The sequence below is a fragment of the Alnus glutinosa genome, chromosome 7, assembly GCF_958979055.1.
Source record: "Alnus glutinosa chromosome 7, dhAlnGlut1.1, whole genome shotgun sequence".
In the NCBI taxonomy this organism is placed as follows: Eukaryota; Viridiplantae; Streptophyta; class Magnoliopsida; order Fagales; family Betulaceae; genus Alnus; species Alnus glutinosa.
Window position 1 is genome coordinate 27,700,687 of NC_084892.1, and position 19,363 is coordinate 27,720,049.

The following is a 19,363-nucleotide window of genomic DNA, read 5'->3' on the forward strand; positions in this document are numbered from 1 at the left end:
GTTATTTTAATTTTTTTACTTTCACTACATGAAAATGCTACTGCTGTACTGGAAAGCTCTAGTTTGGTGAATTTGATTTTCTCCATTTCGGCCATTTCATAGTAATGATTTTATGCTGTTGTATCTGACGGTGACGGTGTACATAATGGGTGAGTATGTTGCTATAATTAGTGTATCTATTTTTACTAAGCTTTCCGTCAAAACTTGTTTCCTAGCATATTTGTCATCGCAGGAGCAAAATTCTCAGTTTGTCTGCTAGACTGCAACATAAAAAATGATCCCAGTAGAATGTTCATAGCCAGTTCCATTGCCCCATTCGGTATATTTGAAGGTTTTGAAGAGAAATCATGTCTGAGAGCCTACTCACTGTATGGCTATCACATGTGCATCCATCAATGAAAATACTCAAATGTTGGAGATTACCCAGATTGGTGATATTGCAAAAGACAAAAACTCACTACATTTAGCTCATTTACATATCAAGAGGAACAAATTGTTACTTGGAGAAAGACAGCTGAACCTAAACAAATTTAAAACCTTACCAATTAATTTGAGACCTTGTGGTAATACACAATTATGAGAAGTCAATCCAATCTTGATAAACCTGCTGTCCAGATATTTCTCTTATAGTTTAGACCATAATGGTTGCAGGTTATCCCGAAAGTCTAGAATTCTATGGTTCACAGCTGCCCAATCAATGACAATATACAAGAATTGATAACATCAGGTTGAAAAGTTCTTCTACAAAATATCATAGCTCGTCCATGTGAACTAATTAATCTCACTGTCAATCAAGAAACAGGAACCCCATGCATTTGAAACCATTCCGGCATGTGAAACTGCTCATAAAGTACGGGCCTAACGTCGTTTTGCAGGGAGAGGTGCTTGAGGAGTGGAAGCAGGACCTCCAAAAGCTATACAGGCCATATGAAAGAAACAAAAAACGAAATGAGAATATGTAGTCAGCACATATGATGCACTCATTCAATTCTTCCGATGAATTGATGAAACCTAAGTACCTGGTCATCATATGGCTGTCCAGCGGAGAATGGAATGCATGGTATTCCATTCAGTGGTTGCAGCAGGAAACTAAATGGATTGTTATCAACAATAACAATTCGACAGAGATCTTTTGATAAGCATGACAGATCCTTCACATGTTCTCGATGTGCTCTGTCAATACACAAATGTCAAATATATTGTCAATGTCAAACTTTGTAATCAATGTCCAAAAGCTTTAGTCTCTGCCATTAAATGTAGTGCACGGTGTATCCAATTACGTCAAATATCGAGCCGGACGTTTGTTATTCAACAGGGTCGAAATGCTTGAATTGTAGAGGTCAGCTCGAAAGGGGTAGCCGGTTGTCGGCTAGGAGCTTTGGCAGGCAACAAAGCTAAAGCTTCACACTGGTCCACTCGCAACTTACACAGCTAAGTTCCAACTATATGTTGATAAGAAGAAAAGAAAAAGAAGAAGAAAAAAAATTCCCATGTAAGAACTCTACTTTCCAGTTTGGCATTTTTTTTTTCACCTAGTAGACAGTTTCAAGGGCACCAACTATAAATACAATCCTGTGTATGTTTTTAAGTATACCACTGTGAGTTGTTTTTTACCCTTAATACTTGAACACCTGGATTATATAAGCATACAATCAATTTTTTAAGTTACTACTTCAAGAAATACTTACTTATACATCCCGAGTATTGCAGTAGGACACTTCCGTACACCTGGATCAACACACTCTAGATTTATTACTGATCATGACTCTTCTATTTCACCAAACACTCAAATTTATCTTATCAGTCCTTATTAATGTATCTTCAATTTAGCTAGAGTGCTCGATCCACTTTACAAGCATAATTCTTGGTCTGATGCATTCTGTACAATAAATCATACCCACAATTTTTTTTTTTCTTATTTCTTGTAAGAATATAGAGACTCGATAAGTCATGTGTAAAAACTTCTAAGCTTTCAGAACCAAAAAGCATAACAGCCAAATTCTGTTTCTCATAATATCTTTGCTTCAATATGGTCTGAAGATAGCACCCACAATACTTCAAGACCAACAATTTCATATTTGGTCCAATGACAACTGAGCCTTGCCCATACAATTTTATAAAACAATATCAACAGACAGGTCAATAAATCTCACCATCAACCAAGATTATTTATTGCATTGCACCATGCCTACTCACACTCAAAGAGGTTTCCAAAATAGATCAATCCTTGCATGGCTGCATTTGCTTGTCCTAAACCCTCAGATTACAAAATGCTCTCCTCGAAACAAAATACATGCAACTTCCGTGAAAGGGTAATTGCTATTGACAAGGGTACTTACGTGCTAACCGTTGAAGGCCGATAAAGACGAAGGAAAAATCGGTTCTCTGCATCTATTTTGTCAACAAGCGGTCTAGCATAACCTGTGTGGTGCCTGAAGACGATTAAAGAAAAGAAAAAACAGAGGAAAAAATTCAAAATAAAGATGGTGAAGCAACATCAAACCTTCAAGACCAGCGGTGAATAGAACAAGATCCGCAAACTCACAAATCTGTTCTAAGAACTCTTGCAAACCGGGACGTTCAAACACTGTCACGTAATTGATCTTTTCTTTTCCTTCAGAATCCTTCAACCCATAGATATCATATCAGCATTGCAGTTATGTGAAAAAGAAACTGAGATAACAGGTTCAGAGAAAGAGGGACCTTGTCCGCAGATACACATTGCATCTCGAACCACTTCAATCCTCCTTCTATTGCTTGATTTCGAACAATGGCAGGCAAGCTAGAAGTTTCGTATGCACATACTAGAGTCTCATCCAAATCAAGAACCACCTACATTCCAAATTACATGTCTTGAGCCCACTATTCCAACATTCCACAACAAACTCACACTACAAATTCAAAAAGCACACATTTTCCTCACTATGCTATAACAACCATTTTTTCTTTCTTTTAAAGGAACCCCTTCAAGGCAGGCCCCTTTGGGACTCATCCTTGTTGGGTAAACCTCGGATACACAACCCTGCCCGCAAAAACCTTGTATCAGGTAATTGAGGAGACTCTGAGCGGCCAACCTCGTGGTATTACACCAAAGGAGCGATCATTCGAGCTAACCCATAACTAAATTTAGAACAATTGCAGATACCCAAAATACAAAGCTCATAAACCCACAGAAACACTTACTAGACCAACCCACAAGCTGTAAATTATCAAGCACACAGATTATACTACGATTCATTCATTCAAACACATTGAGCCAAGACACTAATACTATGCCCTCTACAATCAGTATATAATAAGAAAATGAAGCTTATGCATTAAAAGCCCATACAAATTGACAAAGAAGGCGTGTAATTTTTTTTCACAATTCTCCAATCAAAAAGCTAGGAGTGTAGTGTAATGATCTGATTCACAAATAACCCGAACAAATCAATCTCATCCAAGTCCAGCTATGCACATAAACAAAGGGAAATGAAACTAAATAAATAGATACCGTGAGCTTTTCGACGCGGTGATGGTCGTCGTGGTCGTTATCTTCATCCGCGCAGCCGTCGACGCACACGTGCGGAGAAGCATTGGAGTCGTCGAGAGAGAGCTCGACAGAGGGCAAGGGCTTGAAGGAGGGAGAAGAGGAGGAAAAGGAAGCGAGAAGAGAAGGGAGAGGGAGTGCGGTGAGGCCGATGTGGGAGAGTACGAACTGGGCCACCGAGGGCGTGCCCCTCACGATCTGCGCGATTATTTGCACCACAAACGCCACCCAGTCCATCAGCGACCGCCACACATGAACTGGCCGCCAAGCGTACACCTCCGTCGCCTGGCCCATCTCCGCCATAGCCTCCACACAGAGATACAGATATACTTGACGAACTTTCCTTTGCTTGTCCTTTTGAAAAGAAAAATGCCTCGAGTGTGAGTTCCCACAAGAGGAGAGAGCGATCTGGTGCTCCTATGAAAGCGTGGATTCCCAGCAACTGGTTACGTGGCTGAGAACTACTGGATGTTTGCTTGCGTGATGATTTTGTTCATCGTTGCAAAGTTGAATCAATTATTGGTTTCTTTTTTCTTTTTCTTTTTTTTCCTTTTTTTAAAAAAAAAAATTATTTATTGCCTTTTTATTACACTTTTACGTGAAAGAGTCAGGTGGACCTCATGATGTTGACACTTGACAGCCTATTGGACCATATTCATTTGTGGCGGCTATTATTTATGCTTTTTTTTTTTTTCCTTACCCTAAAAAAATATTTTTTTGGCGGCTATTATTTTATCGCAATGATTTAATTAAGTTTTTTTAAATTAATGTGTCACAATTGTATGAGATCTATCATTTTAAAAATGTACCATAATCTCATAAGATTGTGACACATCAAGTTATAACCAAATTCTGAACAAAAAAATATTGAGATGTCAAGCATTTTATTTTTTTTTTAAGTAGATTCTATCATATTAATATTTATGAAACTTATTGACTCAATTTTTTAATTATATTTTGTCGTTTTTTAAAATTAATAAATATTAATATATTAAAATTTTAGTTAGTTAATTTTAAAACAATATTGATATTTGATCAATGTTATATAGTAAAGTAACTTAAAGAATATGTTCATCCCCACAATTTTGCATGTCAAAAAAACACATTTTAAAACAATATTGTACAAGGTATTCATTTGAGAGTGGGTTTGAACAAAAAAATAAATAAATAATTGTGATTTGAAAACGTAAAAAAAATAAACAGACAAAGGGGTTCATTTTTTTAAAAACGCACGATTTAAAAACCTGAACTACAATTTTAAACTTTTTAAAAGTTAAACTGCGATTTTATTAAATATTTAACTGCTTTTTTAAAAAGAGTAATGTTAAGACTTACAACTTCCTTACAATTCTTTTATAACTTACTAACACGTGACAACAATTAATTAGAATCACTTTAGTCATACAAAAATAAATTTGACACTTTCAGTTATATGTTAATATGTGTTAACAAGTTGTAAAATAGTAATAGATCTAACATATTTCTTTTAAAAATTGAATTGTTAAATCATTATTTTTTTTTAAAAAAAAAGAGGTTTAAACTGTACGTTTTGAAACCAATAAACTAAACCTAAAGTATTACTTGCGATAAGAGGTTTGAAGCGAAAATAAGAGCTGATCGTAGCAGAAGAAGTGGCTAAATTTAGAGAGAACCTATGCCTTCTCACTGAATTTCTTTGAATATACCCTCTACCCAAACACCATGGGAGGAGTGAAGCTTCCCTCCTCCTTCTCCTATCCCTTTTTTTCCGTCTCTTCTCCCATTTCCTCCCTTTGCTAACGCTTTTATTGAGGCCTTTGTCTTATTAGAGCTTGCTTTAGTTTTAGAGAATAACTTCTATTCGGTGGTGGCAAAAACCAACACCTTTCTGCCCACCAGTAAGAAGTTGACATATCAGCATGGAACAAAAAAAAACACAGAAAGAGTAAGTGTTGGCAAAACACCGAATCATTCTCCTTCCTTCACTCTTTTAGTCTTTAGAAAAAAAAAAAAAAAAAAAAAAAAAAAAACCAAAAATTCTCCTCCCAGCCATTGCCCCACGCGGCCACGTTGGACCTCGAGATCGGCAGCAACCCTCAGCCACCCTCGGTCCATGGGGCGGCTGTGCGGCCATCCCCGAGGTCTGGGGGTGGCCTTCAGGTCAGCCCTAGATGGATCTATGGCTGGCCTGATGGCCACCCCAGGCTCTGCGCGGTCACCCCCGACCACTGCAGGGTGGCCGTGCGGCCACCCTCGGGGTCTGGGATTGGCCCGAACCTGGGGGTGGCCTTCGGCCCAACCCTTCTGTCCAGGAGCCACTCACCGTCGACCGGGTGGACGTCGATCCGTAGGAGGAGCAACGTTCGGTGGCGTGTTCCGACTCTGGAGTTGGGGGTGTGTTCCGGCCTGGGCGGTGCCGGCAGCATCCAAACCCACGTCGAAAGAGCAACGTTCGGTGCCGTTGGGTTTGGCCTGGTTGGTGTTCCAACCCGGTCGGTGGTAGCATGGTCCAGTACGGGCGTTGGCGGAGTGGTCTGGCCTAGGCGGTGCCGGGGGAGTCTGGCTTGGCTGTGGTGGAATGTCTGCTTGGGCAGGGGCGATCTCTTATTTTTTTTATTTTATTTTTTTTTCCTGAGATGACGTGTCAATATGTTATTGGTGGGCAGAAAACCCTTGTTTTATGCCATGACCTGACAGAATGGGCTATCTTAGTTTTATCCACCTTCTCCGAAGTATTTTACTTACTTTCTTCCACTTCAACACATTTATCACCGGTTTCCACTCCATTCCTCCACCGTGTATACTGTGATTTTTGGCTAAGTTATTGGGTCGAAATCTGTAGATCTAGATTTACGCTCCTCCATCAATTGTTGCATGACACGCACCTCTCCATTGGGTTTGTCGGCATCTTCCTCTTCCACCAATGGTCGCCACGCCCTCTTTCGACGTCCCCGCATCGAAGTATGGCATGCACGCGCTAGGGAGTTTGTCTTCCTTTACGACTTGTGGTGGCCATGCATCTCCCTCCATCATTTCCCCACCCCGGTTTTCGGTGGCCGCATTGTGATCCTCGCTGGAAAGAAGCTTCCCAAAGGTGGCGTGTGGTCATCACGCGCCGCCACTGGTGGCTCCCAGTCCCTCCCCTCAACCAAATCCGTGTTGTTGTTTTTGCTGCTATTTTTTATGTTACTTGGGTTATTATTTCTCTTTATGAGAAAATATTGTATTTGATTTTGTGTTGGTATCTCTCTTTCCTGCAATCCTATTTTTGGACACTAACAACGCTTTTACTGTGTCAGCCATCTTTTGGTGGTTGCTGCTAGTCTCAAGTGGGGATGCAGATAGGCTTGTCCTAATTTATTTTCCTTTAATTTTTAAAATCGTCTTGCGCGACCCTTTGAAAGGACCGGGTAATTTGTTTGACCAATGTCATACTTTTTCTAAATATTTCAGCGATATTTTAGTTTAGTTTGAGTCTACTGTTGGGGAGCCTACCCATTTTTCATTAATAGGATCCTCCACTTCTTCTTTCTATGGGACCAGAAGTGGGAATAATCTACTATTGTAAGTTGTAACTATTTTCCTTAATCAATTTGGGGTCAGTTTGAGTTTGTAATTTCAAAAAGTGCGATTTAAAAATGTGCGATTTAAAAATGTGATTTTTAAAAACATAGTTAAGTGTTTGACAAAATCGCAGTTTGGTCTTTAAAATCGCAGTTTAGCCTTTTAAAATACTGCGTTTTCAAAAAAGCACCACATTGTCTGCGATTTGAATAAACACTTTTCTGCGTTTTCAAATAGCAATTTTTTAAAAACGTAGTTTCCAAACGGTTCGTTTTCTGCAATTTGGTTTAAAATCGCACTTTTTATTTACGAAATCGCAATTCCAAACGTACCATAAAAAGGAAAAAGAAAAAAGGGAGCTGATCGTAGCCCAATATAGATCCATCAACTCTAGCAGTTCGAGAGGTAGCTACTTTGCGGCCCATAAAAAGAGAAGTAACGAGGTTTTGGGCTAAAAGACAATCTGAGCCCAATACATTAACGGGCCGGCCAAGCCCATTATTTAGATTCTGGTTTAGATAACTCAGCACTCAACACAGTTCTTTGTGGAAGGAAACTCCGGCCAGAAGCGCAGGTGAAAAAGAAGAAATCCGAAGAAACCCACGCATAGCGAGTAGCGACGAAGAAAGGGAAGCAAAAAGAGGAAGAAGATATCAGAAACGGAAAAAGAAGAAGAAGAGGAAAAGGCATGGGCGTGGATTACTACAAGATTCTCCAGGTAGACCGGAGCGCTAAGGACGATGACCTCAAAAAAGCCTATCGAAAGCTCGCCATGAAGTGGCACCCGGACAAAAACCCTAACAACAAGAAAGACGCCGAAGCCAAATTCAAGCAAATCTCCGAAGCCTACGATGTGAATATCCCTTCACTTTTCACTCTCATTTTTTGTTTGTTAAGAGAAAGGAAAGATAATTAGTGGGTTTGATTGTATGTGAATAGGTTTTGAGTGATCCGCAAAAGCGAGCTGTGTACGATCAGTACGGGGAGGAGGGGTTGAAGGGGCAGGTGCCACCACCAGGTGCTGGTGGCAGTGGTGGGTTCCCCGGTGGGTCCGAGGGCGGAGCGACGTCGTTCCGGTTCTCCACGAGGAGTCCAGACGATATCTTCTCGGAGCTATTCGGGTTCTCGGGCTTCGGAGGGATGGGCGATTTCGGTGGCGGCGGGCACCGTGCTGGTGTGTCCGGGTTCCCGAGGGGCATGTTCGGCGACGATATATTCGCGTCGTTAAGAGGCGGAGGTGGCGAGGGCTCCGGCAACCCCCTGAGGAAAAGTGCGGCGATAGAGCGCACGTTGTCGTGTAGTTTGGAGGATTTGTACAAAGGGACTACGAAGAAGATGAAGATTTCTAGGGATGTCCCCGATTCCACTGGGTAAGCTTGGGATCCTACATACTTAAATTCTTATAGACCTTGATTTTGATTGGTTTTTTGTACCGGTAGTTATGTTGTCTCACATTGCTACGAATACTAGGGCAGATTTAAGAGGTGGATTTAGATTCTAGATCTATATATCCAAGCACATGCTATTATCTAAATGAAATGATTGTAACTATGAGTATAAGGGCCCAAGAGTACCAACCTTTTATAAGCCAAAGTATAGTATGTTATTCTTTAGTTAATTGTTCACTCTCGGATCAACAACCTCAAGTTGATATTAAGAGCAGAGATTATATGGTTATGTGATGGTGCATTTCTTAGAATCAATCCAGTTGGTGGAAACAGAGAAATTAATTATTGGGAAATAAGACAAGGGAAGCCACTTTAGAAGTGATCTTGGGTTACCATGTGCATAGATCTGTTGTTTCTTCTGTTTAGTTCCTTTGAGGTTTTGCTGCAATTTTTTATCCCTTTTGCTTCAAATGCAGTTGTAGCATTCAAGTGATAACATGTATTCAATGTATCACACTAGTTATGATGGTAATTTTCCGCAATATGCTATACTTTTCCCTGCCTAGGCAATTCATCGGGTTCTGTGTCTTATTGGCAAAAGCATTTTGCAATAGTATTATTTATTTGTGAATATTTTTGTTTCTCAAGAACCTTAAAGAATGCTTGATTTCTTTATTAATATTTTACTTTGCATCTACATGTCTCTATGTGTGTGTTGCCTTGTGCATGATCAATACAATCAATATTTTGTTTTGTTGCCGGCTGACATTGCTAATGATGCCAATAGTTTGAAGTCTGATTGTGTATTTATCATTGTTTAGTTGCCAGTTTTGCTGGGGTAATTTGAATGCATTTCGATTCATGCGTACATCTCTAATTTGTGGATGACTTGATTTTTTGTGAGGCTATTCCTGATCATTTCCGTAATTTGCGATGTCTTTTCTTATGTTTTGAAGTTGTATCGGGGTTGAAAATTAACCTGGCTAAATTAGAGTTAGTCCATGTTGGAGGGACTCTTTGCCCATGAAATATCTAGGCCTTCCGTTGGGGGCTTTGTTTAAGGCTAAATCTATTTTAGATGGTATTATTGAAAATACGGAACAACAATTGGTAGGTTGGAAGCCGCTTTACTTGTCAAAGGGTGGTAGGATTGCTTTGATTAAAAACACTCTTTCCAATTTGCCTACTTATTTTTTGTTCCTTTTCCCCATTCCAGTTGGAGTAGCTAACCGTATCAAGACTATTCAACGGGATTTCTTGTGGGGCAGAGTTGGTGATGAGTTTAAATTCCATTTAGTCAGTTGGTTCAAGATTTGTACTCTGCTTTCCTTCGTAGGTTTAAGGTTAGGAACTTGATTTGGTTTAATCAAGCTCTCTTGAAGAAATTGCTTTGGCGTTACGCCACAAAGAGGGAGGCTTTGAGGAGATTTGTTGTGGAAGCTAAATATGAGAGCATATGGTGTGGGTGACGCTCCAATGCGGTGTACGAGTCCTACGAGTTGGGGTGTGGGATTTCTTTTTTTTTTTGGTGGGGGGGGGGGGGGGGGGGGGGTGGGTTGGGATGGGGGGATTTCTCTATATTTATGAGATTTGAGGTGGGAGTTGCGTCTAAAGTTCAGTTATGGCATGACGTATGGTGTGAAGATCAGACCTTAAAGGAAGCCTTCCTGGTTGTCTTTAGTATTGCCCGTTTTGAGGAGGCCACGGTGGCAGATCATATACTGTTTTTGAACGACACCTGTTAGTGGAATATTACCTTCATCAGATCTGTGCATGATTGGGAGATGAAGATGGTCACCTTTTTCTTAAATCTCTTGTACTCTATCGGGTTGAATTGAGGTGGCGAGGATATAGGATCTATTGGCTTCCTTCCTAAAGGCGAACATTCGAGGTTAGATCTTTTTATCATGCGTTTAGCCTCTCGCTTGCCTTTCTTACCCTTGGAAGAGCATTTGGAGAATTAAGGTGCCTACAAGAGTGGCTTTCTTTGTTTGGACAACAATGTTAAGGAGGATCTTGACCTTGGATAATCTAAGAAAAAGGTACGTCATAGTAATGGATTGGTGTTGCATGTGCAAGAAGAGCGGGGAATCCATTGGTAAGCTTTTGCTCCATTGGAAATTTACTGAGACTTGTGGGTATTGGTTTTTCGTCTTTTCGGGATAGAGTGGATATTGCTCGATTGGGTAGAGTTATTGGCTATAGTTTGAGAGGCCAGTTTGGTAGTCACCGTAATTTAGAAGCCTGGAGGATGGCTCCCCATTGCATGGTGTGGGGTATTAGGAGAGAACACAATTCCCAAAGTATTGAAGATTGTGAGAGAATGATGGTAGAGTTAAAAGATATATTGTTCAGAACACTTTATGGGTGGATAGTTGCTACAACAATACTCGCTTTTTAATAAGATTGATTTACTTGTCAAAAAAAAAAAAAATTCCACCAAACCTTATCTAAGTTGCTAATATAAATTTGATGTTGCAATATTTTTCCTATTTTGAAGTTTTGGTGCCAACTGATAATGCTACTGATCCAATATATATTGGAGGATTCCACTGTTTAGGCTTGCCATGATGCTATGTGTCTACTTCGTTTTACATATATGTATTTCAAGTAAAAAGAAGGTTTTTTGTACCCCTAAAACTTCTGAAAGCCCCACTCTGATTGAACCTATCTAACATATTAGTTAGATAAATTGCCGATATACAATTATACATGCCAGTGTCAAGCTTATGAGCAAATAGGAGAGGCACATTAGACGTCCCACTATCAAGTTTACGTGTGGTACTATGCAATGCATGTTTTTGTGATTAATTTGTTGGGGGTAAGAGTATACTATTGTGTTACAGTAGAAAACATATAGGTTGTGTTACAGAAGATCATGAAAATTTTGTTGCCATAAGTGACAACATCAAAATTTCATAACAGGCTAAGGGTATTGTAGTTTTATTCCAATTGTCGAAGATTTAGGCAAAAGATGCATCTGGTTAGATGTATGTTGACCTGTAGGAGTATTTTGCATCTGGTTTTATTCTAATTTCGTATGACCTGCAGGAGTATGCAATAAAATAACATGATTGACAGACTAGAAAAGATAAAATGAGTGAACGAGATCCCGGTGTGCAGTAAACTTCTTATGGTGGTTTGTACTTGACTGGTTTTGTTTATTTTATTTTGCCGTGCAGGAGATCCAACACAGTGGAGGAAATTCTTACGATTGAGATCAAGCCAGGTTGGAAGAAGGGGACAAAAATCACCTTCCCAGAGAAAGGAAATGAACAGCGAGGAGTCATACCTGCAGACCTCATCTTTATTATTGATGAGAAGCCTCATAGTGTCTTCAAGAGAGATGGCAATGATCTAATTGTCACCCAGAAGATATCTCTTGTGGAGGCTTTGACTGGTTATACGGCACAGCTGACAACCCTTGACGGACGGAATCTGACAGTTCCCATCAACTCCATCATCAGTCCCACTTATGAAGAAGTTGTTAAAGGAGAAGGGATGCCAATCCCCAAGGAACCTTCCAAAAAGGGGAATTTGAGAATCAAATTTAATATCAAGTTCCCTACCAGGCTTACTTCAGAGCAGAAAACTGGTATCAAGCGATTATTAACGTCTCCATAACCACCGGTGATAGCTCTCCCTACCACCTTCCAAACTTGTGTAAAACTTGCATTTGTTTTCCCTGCTGGTTTTCATCCTGGAAAGAAAGTTTATGCTATTGCTTTCTGCAAAAACAGTTATTTAGGAGTTTAAATTATTTATGTTCTTTTCTTTTTTCCAATCGTTTGAGTGCTAATGAGTTCACAGAACAAAAGTTCTATAGGCTTGCTGGCTTGACCTGCCTTTGCGTCCTCTCCCCCTCAGGTTTTGGCGTCTCCACTCTCCTCTTTGGTTTTGTCAATTACTGTTGACCACATAACTATGAAGAATGAAAATGGATGCATTTCTTGAGCATGCCAATCATTTTGGTGAGATGTAAACTTTCACCTTGATGCAGAATTCCAACATGATCTGTTCATGTTAACTGTTAGACAAAGTTAATGCCAGGTCCAAGCTTCTTAGATCATTAAGTCTTTGGGGGCCTTCAAAAGTGCCACGCTCTTATTAGTGGAATGATCATTTTTCAGGGCTTCATGGAAAAGTTCAAACCCGTTCTTCCCGGTTCCTGCTGACAAGAAATCCAAACATAGGTGGTATCTTATGGATCCGGATCTCCTTTGAGAGGAGAGGCAGAGAAAATTGAAGGGGGCTGCCTGCTCGAACAGGGCTCTCCTGCCCAAGTGGACCCTTTACTTGGGCAGGTCTTTTGCTCGGGCAGGAGAGTTCTCTTTAACAAACTCCTACCCAAAGAGGAGGAGGTAGAGGTAATAACAGGGACCCCCAATTGTAGGGGATCCGGGTACGTCTTATGTCTTATGGGCGTGTTTGCTACGGATTGTTAGTTGATTCTTCAGAGGTAATATGCAGTAAACTGTGAATTGCAATTTAGTTGCAGTGGACGAATCAAATACTCTTGACCTTCTTCGAACTTTAGGATGCAAAAGTTACGTGGGTCTTTTAAAAGCTGCAAATTTGCCTACCAATTGTGAGAAACGAATGTCCTCAATTTTGTAAAGGGGAAGACTGCCATTTATTAAGAAGCAATCCATTGATACCTTTGGGGCCAAGCTATCAACATCCAACATTAATTTGTGAAATGGGTTCGACTTTTGTCAATGCCTCAATGCAATGTACAAACTATGCAAGTATAACTTTTTTTTAAGGGATAATTCACAAAAGGGTAATCATGCGTTTTGACATAAGGGTATCAAACTAGTAAATGTCTCGTATTGGGATATCAAACTATCAAAACGTCTTATGAAATGGTATTTTGTCAGGATTCGCTGTTAAATCCTGATGGAGTCCGCAACACGTGCCTGTCACGTGATTTTTTAAGGGTGAAGTACCCGTTTTGCCCCATATCTAAACAAAGAAAGGACCCTACCTCAAAGGGTAAAATGATCACTGCCTTTGAAAGGGACACATTTTGACGAAATATGCTCATAATACCCTAGCTACATGTCATTTTTCAATAAAAGAAAAACTAGAAAAACTAAAAAAAATAGAAAATTAAAAAACTAAAAAAAACTAAACTTTTATTTTTTTAATTTTAATTTTTTAAAAAACAAATAAAGAAAGCCACCTGGCTTTGGGAGGGCCACCTTTGGGGTAGCTCGTGGTCACCCCCTAGTGGTCAGGGGTGGCGCGTGGCCACCCCGAAATCCATTTCGAGGTGGCTCAAAAGCCATCCTAAGGGTCGGGGGTGGCTTGCAGGCCACCTCCCTCACAACACCCCCCATACATCTACTTTATAACTTTTTTAAATAAAAAAATAAAAAATAAGTTTTTGTTTTTTTATTTTTAATTTTTAAATTTTAAGTTTTTTATTTTTTTTTTCTAATTTTTTAATTGGGAAATGACACATCGCAGGAGTATTACGGGCATATTTAATTAAAATTGGCATTTTTCAAATGTTTTTGTAGGGGGCCATAGTCTAAGTATTAATAATTCGAGAGGATATCCGTAAAATGACCGATAGTTTGGAAGGCTAAATTTAAATTATTTTTTATTTTTTATTTTAAAAAAAAGTGTTTTTCAATACGGAAAATAGTTTTCCCTAGTTTAGAATAGAAATATGCTTTAAGAAGTTGTCAAAATCGGAGGCTCAAAGCCTCAAAGTTCAAAAGTTAGTGGGCACCTGTCCAAGAACGGAGAAGACAAAGGAGTAAAAAGAAAATTTCAATTCGCACACTCCCCTTTTTACTATCTACACTCCTGAGGTCTCGCACCGCGTCCGATCGGATTCTCAAGAAATAATAAAAAGAGGAGTGGGAATAGAGACAAACAGACAGCGTTAATTACACACTCTGACTTCCCCCTTTCTCCGTTTCGGTCCTTACCACGTTTACATGCATCTCTGAATCTCCCACGCTCTCTCCGATCCGTCCTCATGGTCTCGCCGCACCCTCTCTGCAATTCCAAATCCTACTCATCCAATAGGTACAATTGCAATTCGTAGCCCTAAATTCACATCCAATCCGCACCGTTTTTGGATCTCTGATTGCTCACATGGAAATGGCTTCCAGTCCGCGAACCGTAGAGGAGATCTTCAAAGATTACAGTGGCCGAAGAGCTGGCCTCGTTCGTGCTTTGACTCACGGTACTTTACTCTCTCTTCCTCTCTCTCACTCTCCCTGTCGCTCTATCTATCCCCGAGTATCTGACTGTTATTTATTTATTTTTGGGTTTGGCGCAGACGTTGATGAATTTTATGGATTCTGTGATCCAGGTATTTTTTTTCTACTAGATTTGGTTTTGATTTATTAGTTTGAAATTTTTCGCTTTCGGTTATATAAGAGTTTTGTTTGGTTTCTGGGAAACTGAGGGAAAGAAAAAGGACAGATATTCTAAAGTTTCATACGCATTTTTTTTCTTCTTTTTTGTTTCTATTAAATCTACTACATTTAGTTTTCGTTGCATGGTACGGTATCAGATTCCGCTCTTGTTTGCTCCATGTGCAAATATATCTACGGTTTAATTTGAAATCCGATATATTATTGGTCTATAGAGATGTTGTCGTAGTAAAATTAGGTAACATAATCCGAAGAATTGGAATTTCATATGGAATTCAACTCTTTGCGACAAGGTAAAAGCCTCAAGAACTGTAGAAAACTTAATTGGGTTCACTGTTTCGGACTTAATCCAAACAGAGCTTTTAAGTTTTGAACTTTCTAAGTTTATGTATGTTTTAGTATACCGTTTTTCTTTTGATTTGTTTAGATAAGGAGAACTTGTGTTTGTATGGACATCCAACTGAAACATGGGAAGTAACTTTGCCGGCCGAGGAAGTTCCGCCGGAGCTTCCCGAGCCAGCACTTGGGATCAATTTTGCAAGAGATGGCATGAACCGGAAAGATTGGCTTTCATTGGTTGCTGTGCACAGTGATTCTTGGTTGCTCTCTGTGGCTTTCTATCTTGGAGCCCGTCTTAACCGCAACGAAAGGTAAAGTATTTCCCTTTATTGTTACTGCGTGCCCCTGCATGATTGATGTATTTGTAAAGGAGATCTTCGGATGCCTTCGAAAAGTGGATTCTCATTGTATTTCATATTCAGTTTTGCGCTGAAAATCGACATTCAATTGGTGAAACTTTAATGCAATCGCAGATGGAGTTCATGGACTTACAATATAAGTTGTGGTGATGGCTCTAATTATCTTTGGTGCCTCCATTGTACATGATGGATTTATAACTTCAAATTCTGTGTTTAGAGTGATTCAACTTCCACAAGATGTCCAAGTACTTCTTAATTTGTTTGTTTGTATGATGTCTTAATTTTTTTTTTTGTATAATGTGAAGTCATGTCAATTTTTCTTTTTCTCATGTTAACCTTCTGACTTGTATCACGTCTTAAATCTTAACCCAAATCTCCTTTCCTGAAAGGTATCTTTTCGCCTCATGCTCTCCTATCTGTTGGTTTACAAGCAAATTTATTAGAATATGTTGCTTTATTATTGCTATTAGTGAACCTACTCTCTTATTAGTGTGATCTTGGATATATGCCATGCTTCTTCTTTTTTTGGTGTTAATTTAAAACTCCAACTATATATTTTGTTCTTTTCCCACTGCTCCCATTTGATGTAGTAATGGTTTCCATGTTTTAGTCTTTTACCAATGGAATATATTATGATTCATGAGCATGGTCTGTGTATGCTGGAAGAATGTCAATCGGAATCAAGTATAAAAACTATGAGCTTAAGATATCATGAGGTATAACTGGAAGATTTATTTAAATAATGTGCAAGGAAACATTAGTGCCGTTTTGTTGTTTGGAGGCTGCTTAATCTTTTTGATGGAAGAGAAGGGATGATAAAGTTATTGAGACTCCAACTACAATGTTAGTTTATGTTATCGCTACTCATTAATCCATGCTGAAGCAAGTTTTTTTGTCACACATTTGAAGTTCATTTTGCGTAACCTGAAGTATTTTGTACATGTTAGTCATATCATATGCCTTTAAAGTAATTGTGGCGCTGATTGCTAATTGCTAGCGGATACATGTATATAATTTTACTCCCCCTTTTTTTTTTTTTTTGATAAATAAGTAATCAATATTAACAACAAAAGTCACCACACAATCAAACTACCAACATTACAACCAAAACAAACAGAAGCAGAACTGCAGAAAAACGAAACCAAACAATTGCAGTAAAACATACTGCTATAACCGAACAACAAACCAAAACAAACGCAAACTGGAATCAGTCCAAAACAGAATCAGCTAAATTCCAAAGCTGACAAAGTCTGACATTCTTCCTTGTCTTCTTGAACTTTCCTTTACCAGAGATTCGGGTTCTAACTTTCCAAAAAATCAATTTGAGAATTTGCTCCTCAGTTGGATGACCTTAAAACCGGATTTCATTCCTAGCTCGTCATATACTATACACAGCAGAGCCGAAAACAATTCGGCAGAGAACCCCTAACGTGGTCTTCTTCTTCCAATTTCTGCATCCCTCATTCAGCACATCCTGCCAAACATAAGAACAGGCCAAACCAGGACATCTTTGCATACATGAGTGTCAAATACGAGAACAAAAACTACACTTAAAAAAAAAAAGGCGATCCCGACTTTCAACACCATACCTACAGAAACCACATAGTGTTTCACCTTTGAAACCCCACACCAGAAGCCTATCACCAGTAGTTAATCGGTTCTGTACAGCGAACCAAAGAACAAAAGCATGCTTTGGAATGGCATGAGGAAATCAGATTAAATGCCACCAATCTACATCAGGTTTCTTATCCCTCAAGAAATCCCAAGTTTCTGAACTCACATTTGAACCCTTTCGGCCAATAGTCCAAACTGGTTTAACAAAACCAAGATGAACTTCAGGGAGACAACATTGGATATCAACCAAATCCTCAGACCTGGCAGGCTTCCAACACCAACTACCATTACACAAAACAGTAGAAAGTTTGAAATTCAGACGACTATTGGCATCATAGATGATTCGAAAACCATACCTCTCAAACAACACACCCAAAGGGTGCCAATTATCCTGCCACATATGGATATTACTTCCATCCCCAACTTCAAATTTAATAAAACTTCTAGCAAGACTCCAGAGCTTTAGAAGCCTTCTCCAACACCAAGAATAGTCCTGAGAAATGTTCACACTCTAGAAACTCCTTCCTTTTAGAAGATAGGTTTTAGTCCAAGCAACCCAAAAAGAACCAGCACATGCAACTAAATGCCAGATGTGCCTCAAAATAGAGGACTTATTCCAAACTTCCAAGTTTTTCAACCCAAGACCACCTTTTTTTGGAAAGCAAACATCACTCCAAGCAACTTTTTTTTTGATAAGTCATCACTCCAAGCAACTTTGGCCTTTGCAAAGTCACTATCCTTCCCATTCCACAAAAACCGATTAAACTTCTGATTGATATCCCTTGCTATGACATGGCCTCTAGGAATGCTCTCTATACAATGGGTTCATGTTTCTTCTATCAAACAGTTGGGGTTGGGACAAGAGTGACAGTGAGATAGTGTCCAAGGCCATATAAGTTCAAAGCTATCTCCTCCAGTGAGGTTGGCAGCTTTGGGTCAGTGAACTAAAATCAGTGATATTTAGTTTATGGTAGCTCAGAAATTGGAATGAGACTTATTGAGCGAGTTATTCTTCACATCAGCTTCCACTTTACAGAAAACTTTTTACTCTTTCAAAACCTTTTATTGAAAAAAAAAAAAAAAAAAGTGTTGAAATTTTACCATTTTCTTAATGTCCATTATTTTTATGACCCAGAAGGAGCTTCCTACTGTATGCAAATTCACATGCTTTCCTCGTTATAACGTGTCTTTAACATAAAGTGCTCCAAGTATGGCTTCCTTTATGCGTAGTTAAGTTGGTTTTGCTTGACAGGAAGCGCCTGTTTAGCCTGATCAATGACCTGCCCACTGTTTTTGAAGTTGTGACGGAAAGGAAGCCTATAAAAGACAAGCCCAGTGTGGACAGTGGGAGTAAATCTCGTGGCAGCACAAAGGTTAGATAGAGCAAACTTTATTTTATAATTTCTTGATTCTCATCTGTCATGGAGTTTCTCATACTTAAAGTTAGGATCTATCATCCTCTGTTTATCTGAGGTTCTGTTTGTTGAAATGAATCAAATGATAATGAAAATCAGGAGAAGTCTATTGGAATGTCCTGTGTGATGATAAAGGCTTGCAGAGCCACCCTAATTTCCAAAAATTGACTTCTTGCAAGTAGAATTGATTTTCCTTGAGATATACTGGATAACTATTTCATTGTACTAATTCATGCTCATAACTGCAATCATATATTACGGGGCTCACTCTTTTGTAGAGATCAAGTGATGGACAAGTCAAGAGCAATCCAAGGCTTGCTGATGAGATTTATGAGGAGGAAGAAGACGAACACAGTGAAACCCTTTGTGGGAGCTGCGGCGGAAATTACAATGCCGATGAATTTTGGATTGGCTGTGACGTCTGTGAAAGGTGGTTCCATGGAAAGTGCGTGAAGATTACACCTGCTAAGGCGGAGAGCATCAAGCAATACAAATGCCCATCTTGTATGAAGAGGGCCCGGCAGTAGTAGTCACTGTAAAGCCAAGATTGGGGGGGATGACTAACGTCGTTCCAGTGGCTGACAAACTAGTATAGCAGTGTTTTCCGTTCAAAGTTATGTAATGAGTTTGCTTTGATATTATTTCTAACAGATCGTCTGGGGGGTTTAAGTTATCCTTGGTTAAATATTTGCTTATATGATTAGAATTTGTTAATCTATGAAAAAAATCATGACTGACATGTATTTAGTTCGTGTTAGATTTATATTTTTCTTTATCAGCT

General features: G+C 39.3%; 3 protein-coding genes across 4 annotated transcripts; 2 read left to right on the top strand and 1 right to left on the bottom strand.

Moving 5' to 3' along the window:
- Positions 1 to 428: 428 nt before the first annotated feature.
- Positions 429 to 3,925, bottom strand: LOC133872977 (uncharacterized). Its single transcript, XM_062310674.1, has 6 exons — positions 3,494 to 3,925; positions 2,704 to 2,832; positions 2,504 to 2,624; positions 2,340 to 2,421; positions 1,020 to 1,173; positions 429 to 914 (listed from the first exon to the last, which is right to left on the bottom strand). Exons 1-6 carry the CDS (start codon positions 3,830 to 3,832, stop codon positions 792 to 794), a joined length of 948 nt encoding a protein of 315 aa, XP_062166658.1. The 5' UTR covers positions 3,833 to 3,925; the 3' UTR covers positions 429 to 791.
- Positions 3,926 to 7,594: 3,669 nt separating this feature from the next.
- Positions 7,595 to 12,244, top strand: LOC133873029 (protein psi1-like). The gene is made up of 3 exons (XM_062310741.1): positions 7,595 to 7,925; positions 8,012 to 8,442; positions 11,643 to 12,244. The coding sequence occupies exons 1-3, from the start codon at positions 7,761 to 7,763 to the stop codon at positions 12,082 to 12,084; spliced, it is 1,038 nt and encodes a 345-aa protein (XP_062166725.1). The 5' UTR covers positions 7,595 to 7,760; the 3' UTR covers positions 12,085 to 12,244.
- A 2,096-nt stretch (positions 12,245 to 14,340) lies between these two features.
- On the top strand, positions 14,341 to 19,363 carry LOC133872834 (PHD finger protein ALFIN-LIKE 1-like). Of its 2 annotated transcripts, XM_062310452.1 has the most exons (6): positions 14,341 to 14,517; positions 14,589 to 14,662; positions 14,759 to 14,791; positions 15,283 to 15,505; positions 18,420 to 18,540; positions 18,861 to 19,363. In XM_062310452.1, exons 1-6 carry the CDS (start codon positions 14,453 to 14,455, stop codon positions 19,107 to 19,109), a joined length of 765 nt encoding a protein of 254 aa, XP_062166436.1. In that variant the 5' UTR covers positions 14,341 to 14,452; the 3' UTR covers positions 19,110 to 19,363. The 2 variants fall into 2 exon arrangements, with proteins under 2 accessions (XP_062166436.1, XP_062166435.1); XM_062310451.1 differs by having other exon boundaries at positions 14,343 to 14,662.

Excerpts from the sequence above, each read along its gene's own strand:
- LOC133872834 (XM_062310452.1), top strand. The coding sequence starts at position 14,453 with ATGGTCTCGCCGCACCCTCTCTGCAATTCCAAATCCTACTCATCCAAT. Across the intron at positions 14,518-14,588 it reads AATAGGTACAATTGCAATTC|TCCGCGAACCGTAGAGGAGA; the intron begins GTAGCCCTAAAT and ends AATGGCTTCCAG. Across the intron at positions 14,792-15,282 it reads TTATGGATTCTGTGATCCAG|ATAAGGAGAACTTGTGTTTG; the intron begins GTATTTTTTTTC and ends TGATTTGTTTAG.
- LOC133873029 (XM_062310741.1), top strand. The coding sequence starts at position 7,761 with ATGGGCGTGGATTACTACAAGATTCTCCAGGTAGACCGGAGCGCTAAG. Across the intron at positions 7,926-8,011 it reads AAATCTCCGAAGCCTACGAT|GTTTTGAGTGATCCGCAAAA; the intron begins GTGAATATCCCT and ends GTATGTGAATAG. Across the intron at positions 8,443-11,642 it reads GATGTCCCCGATTCCACTGG|GAGATCCAACACAGTGGAGG; the intron begins GTAAGCTTGGGA and ends TTTGCCGTGCAG.
- LOC133872977 (XM_062310674.1), bottom strand. The coding sequence starts at position 3,832 with ATGGCGGAGATGGGCCAGGCGACGGAGGTGTACGCTTGGCGGCCAGTT. Across the intron at positions 2,625-2,703 it reads AATGTGTATCTGCGGACAAG|GATTCTGAAGGAAAAGAAAA; the intron begins GTCCCTCTTTCT and ends TATGGGTTGAAG. Across the intron at positions 2,422-2,503 it reads ATTCACCGCTGGTCTTGAAG|GTTATGCTAGACCGCTTGTT; the intron begins GTTTGATGTTGC and ends GGCACCACACAG.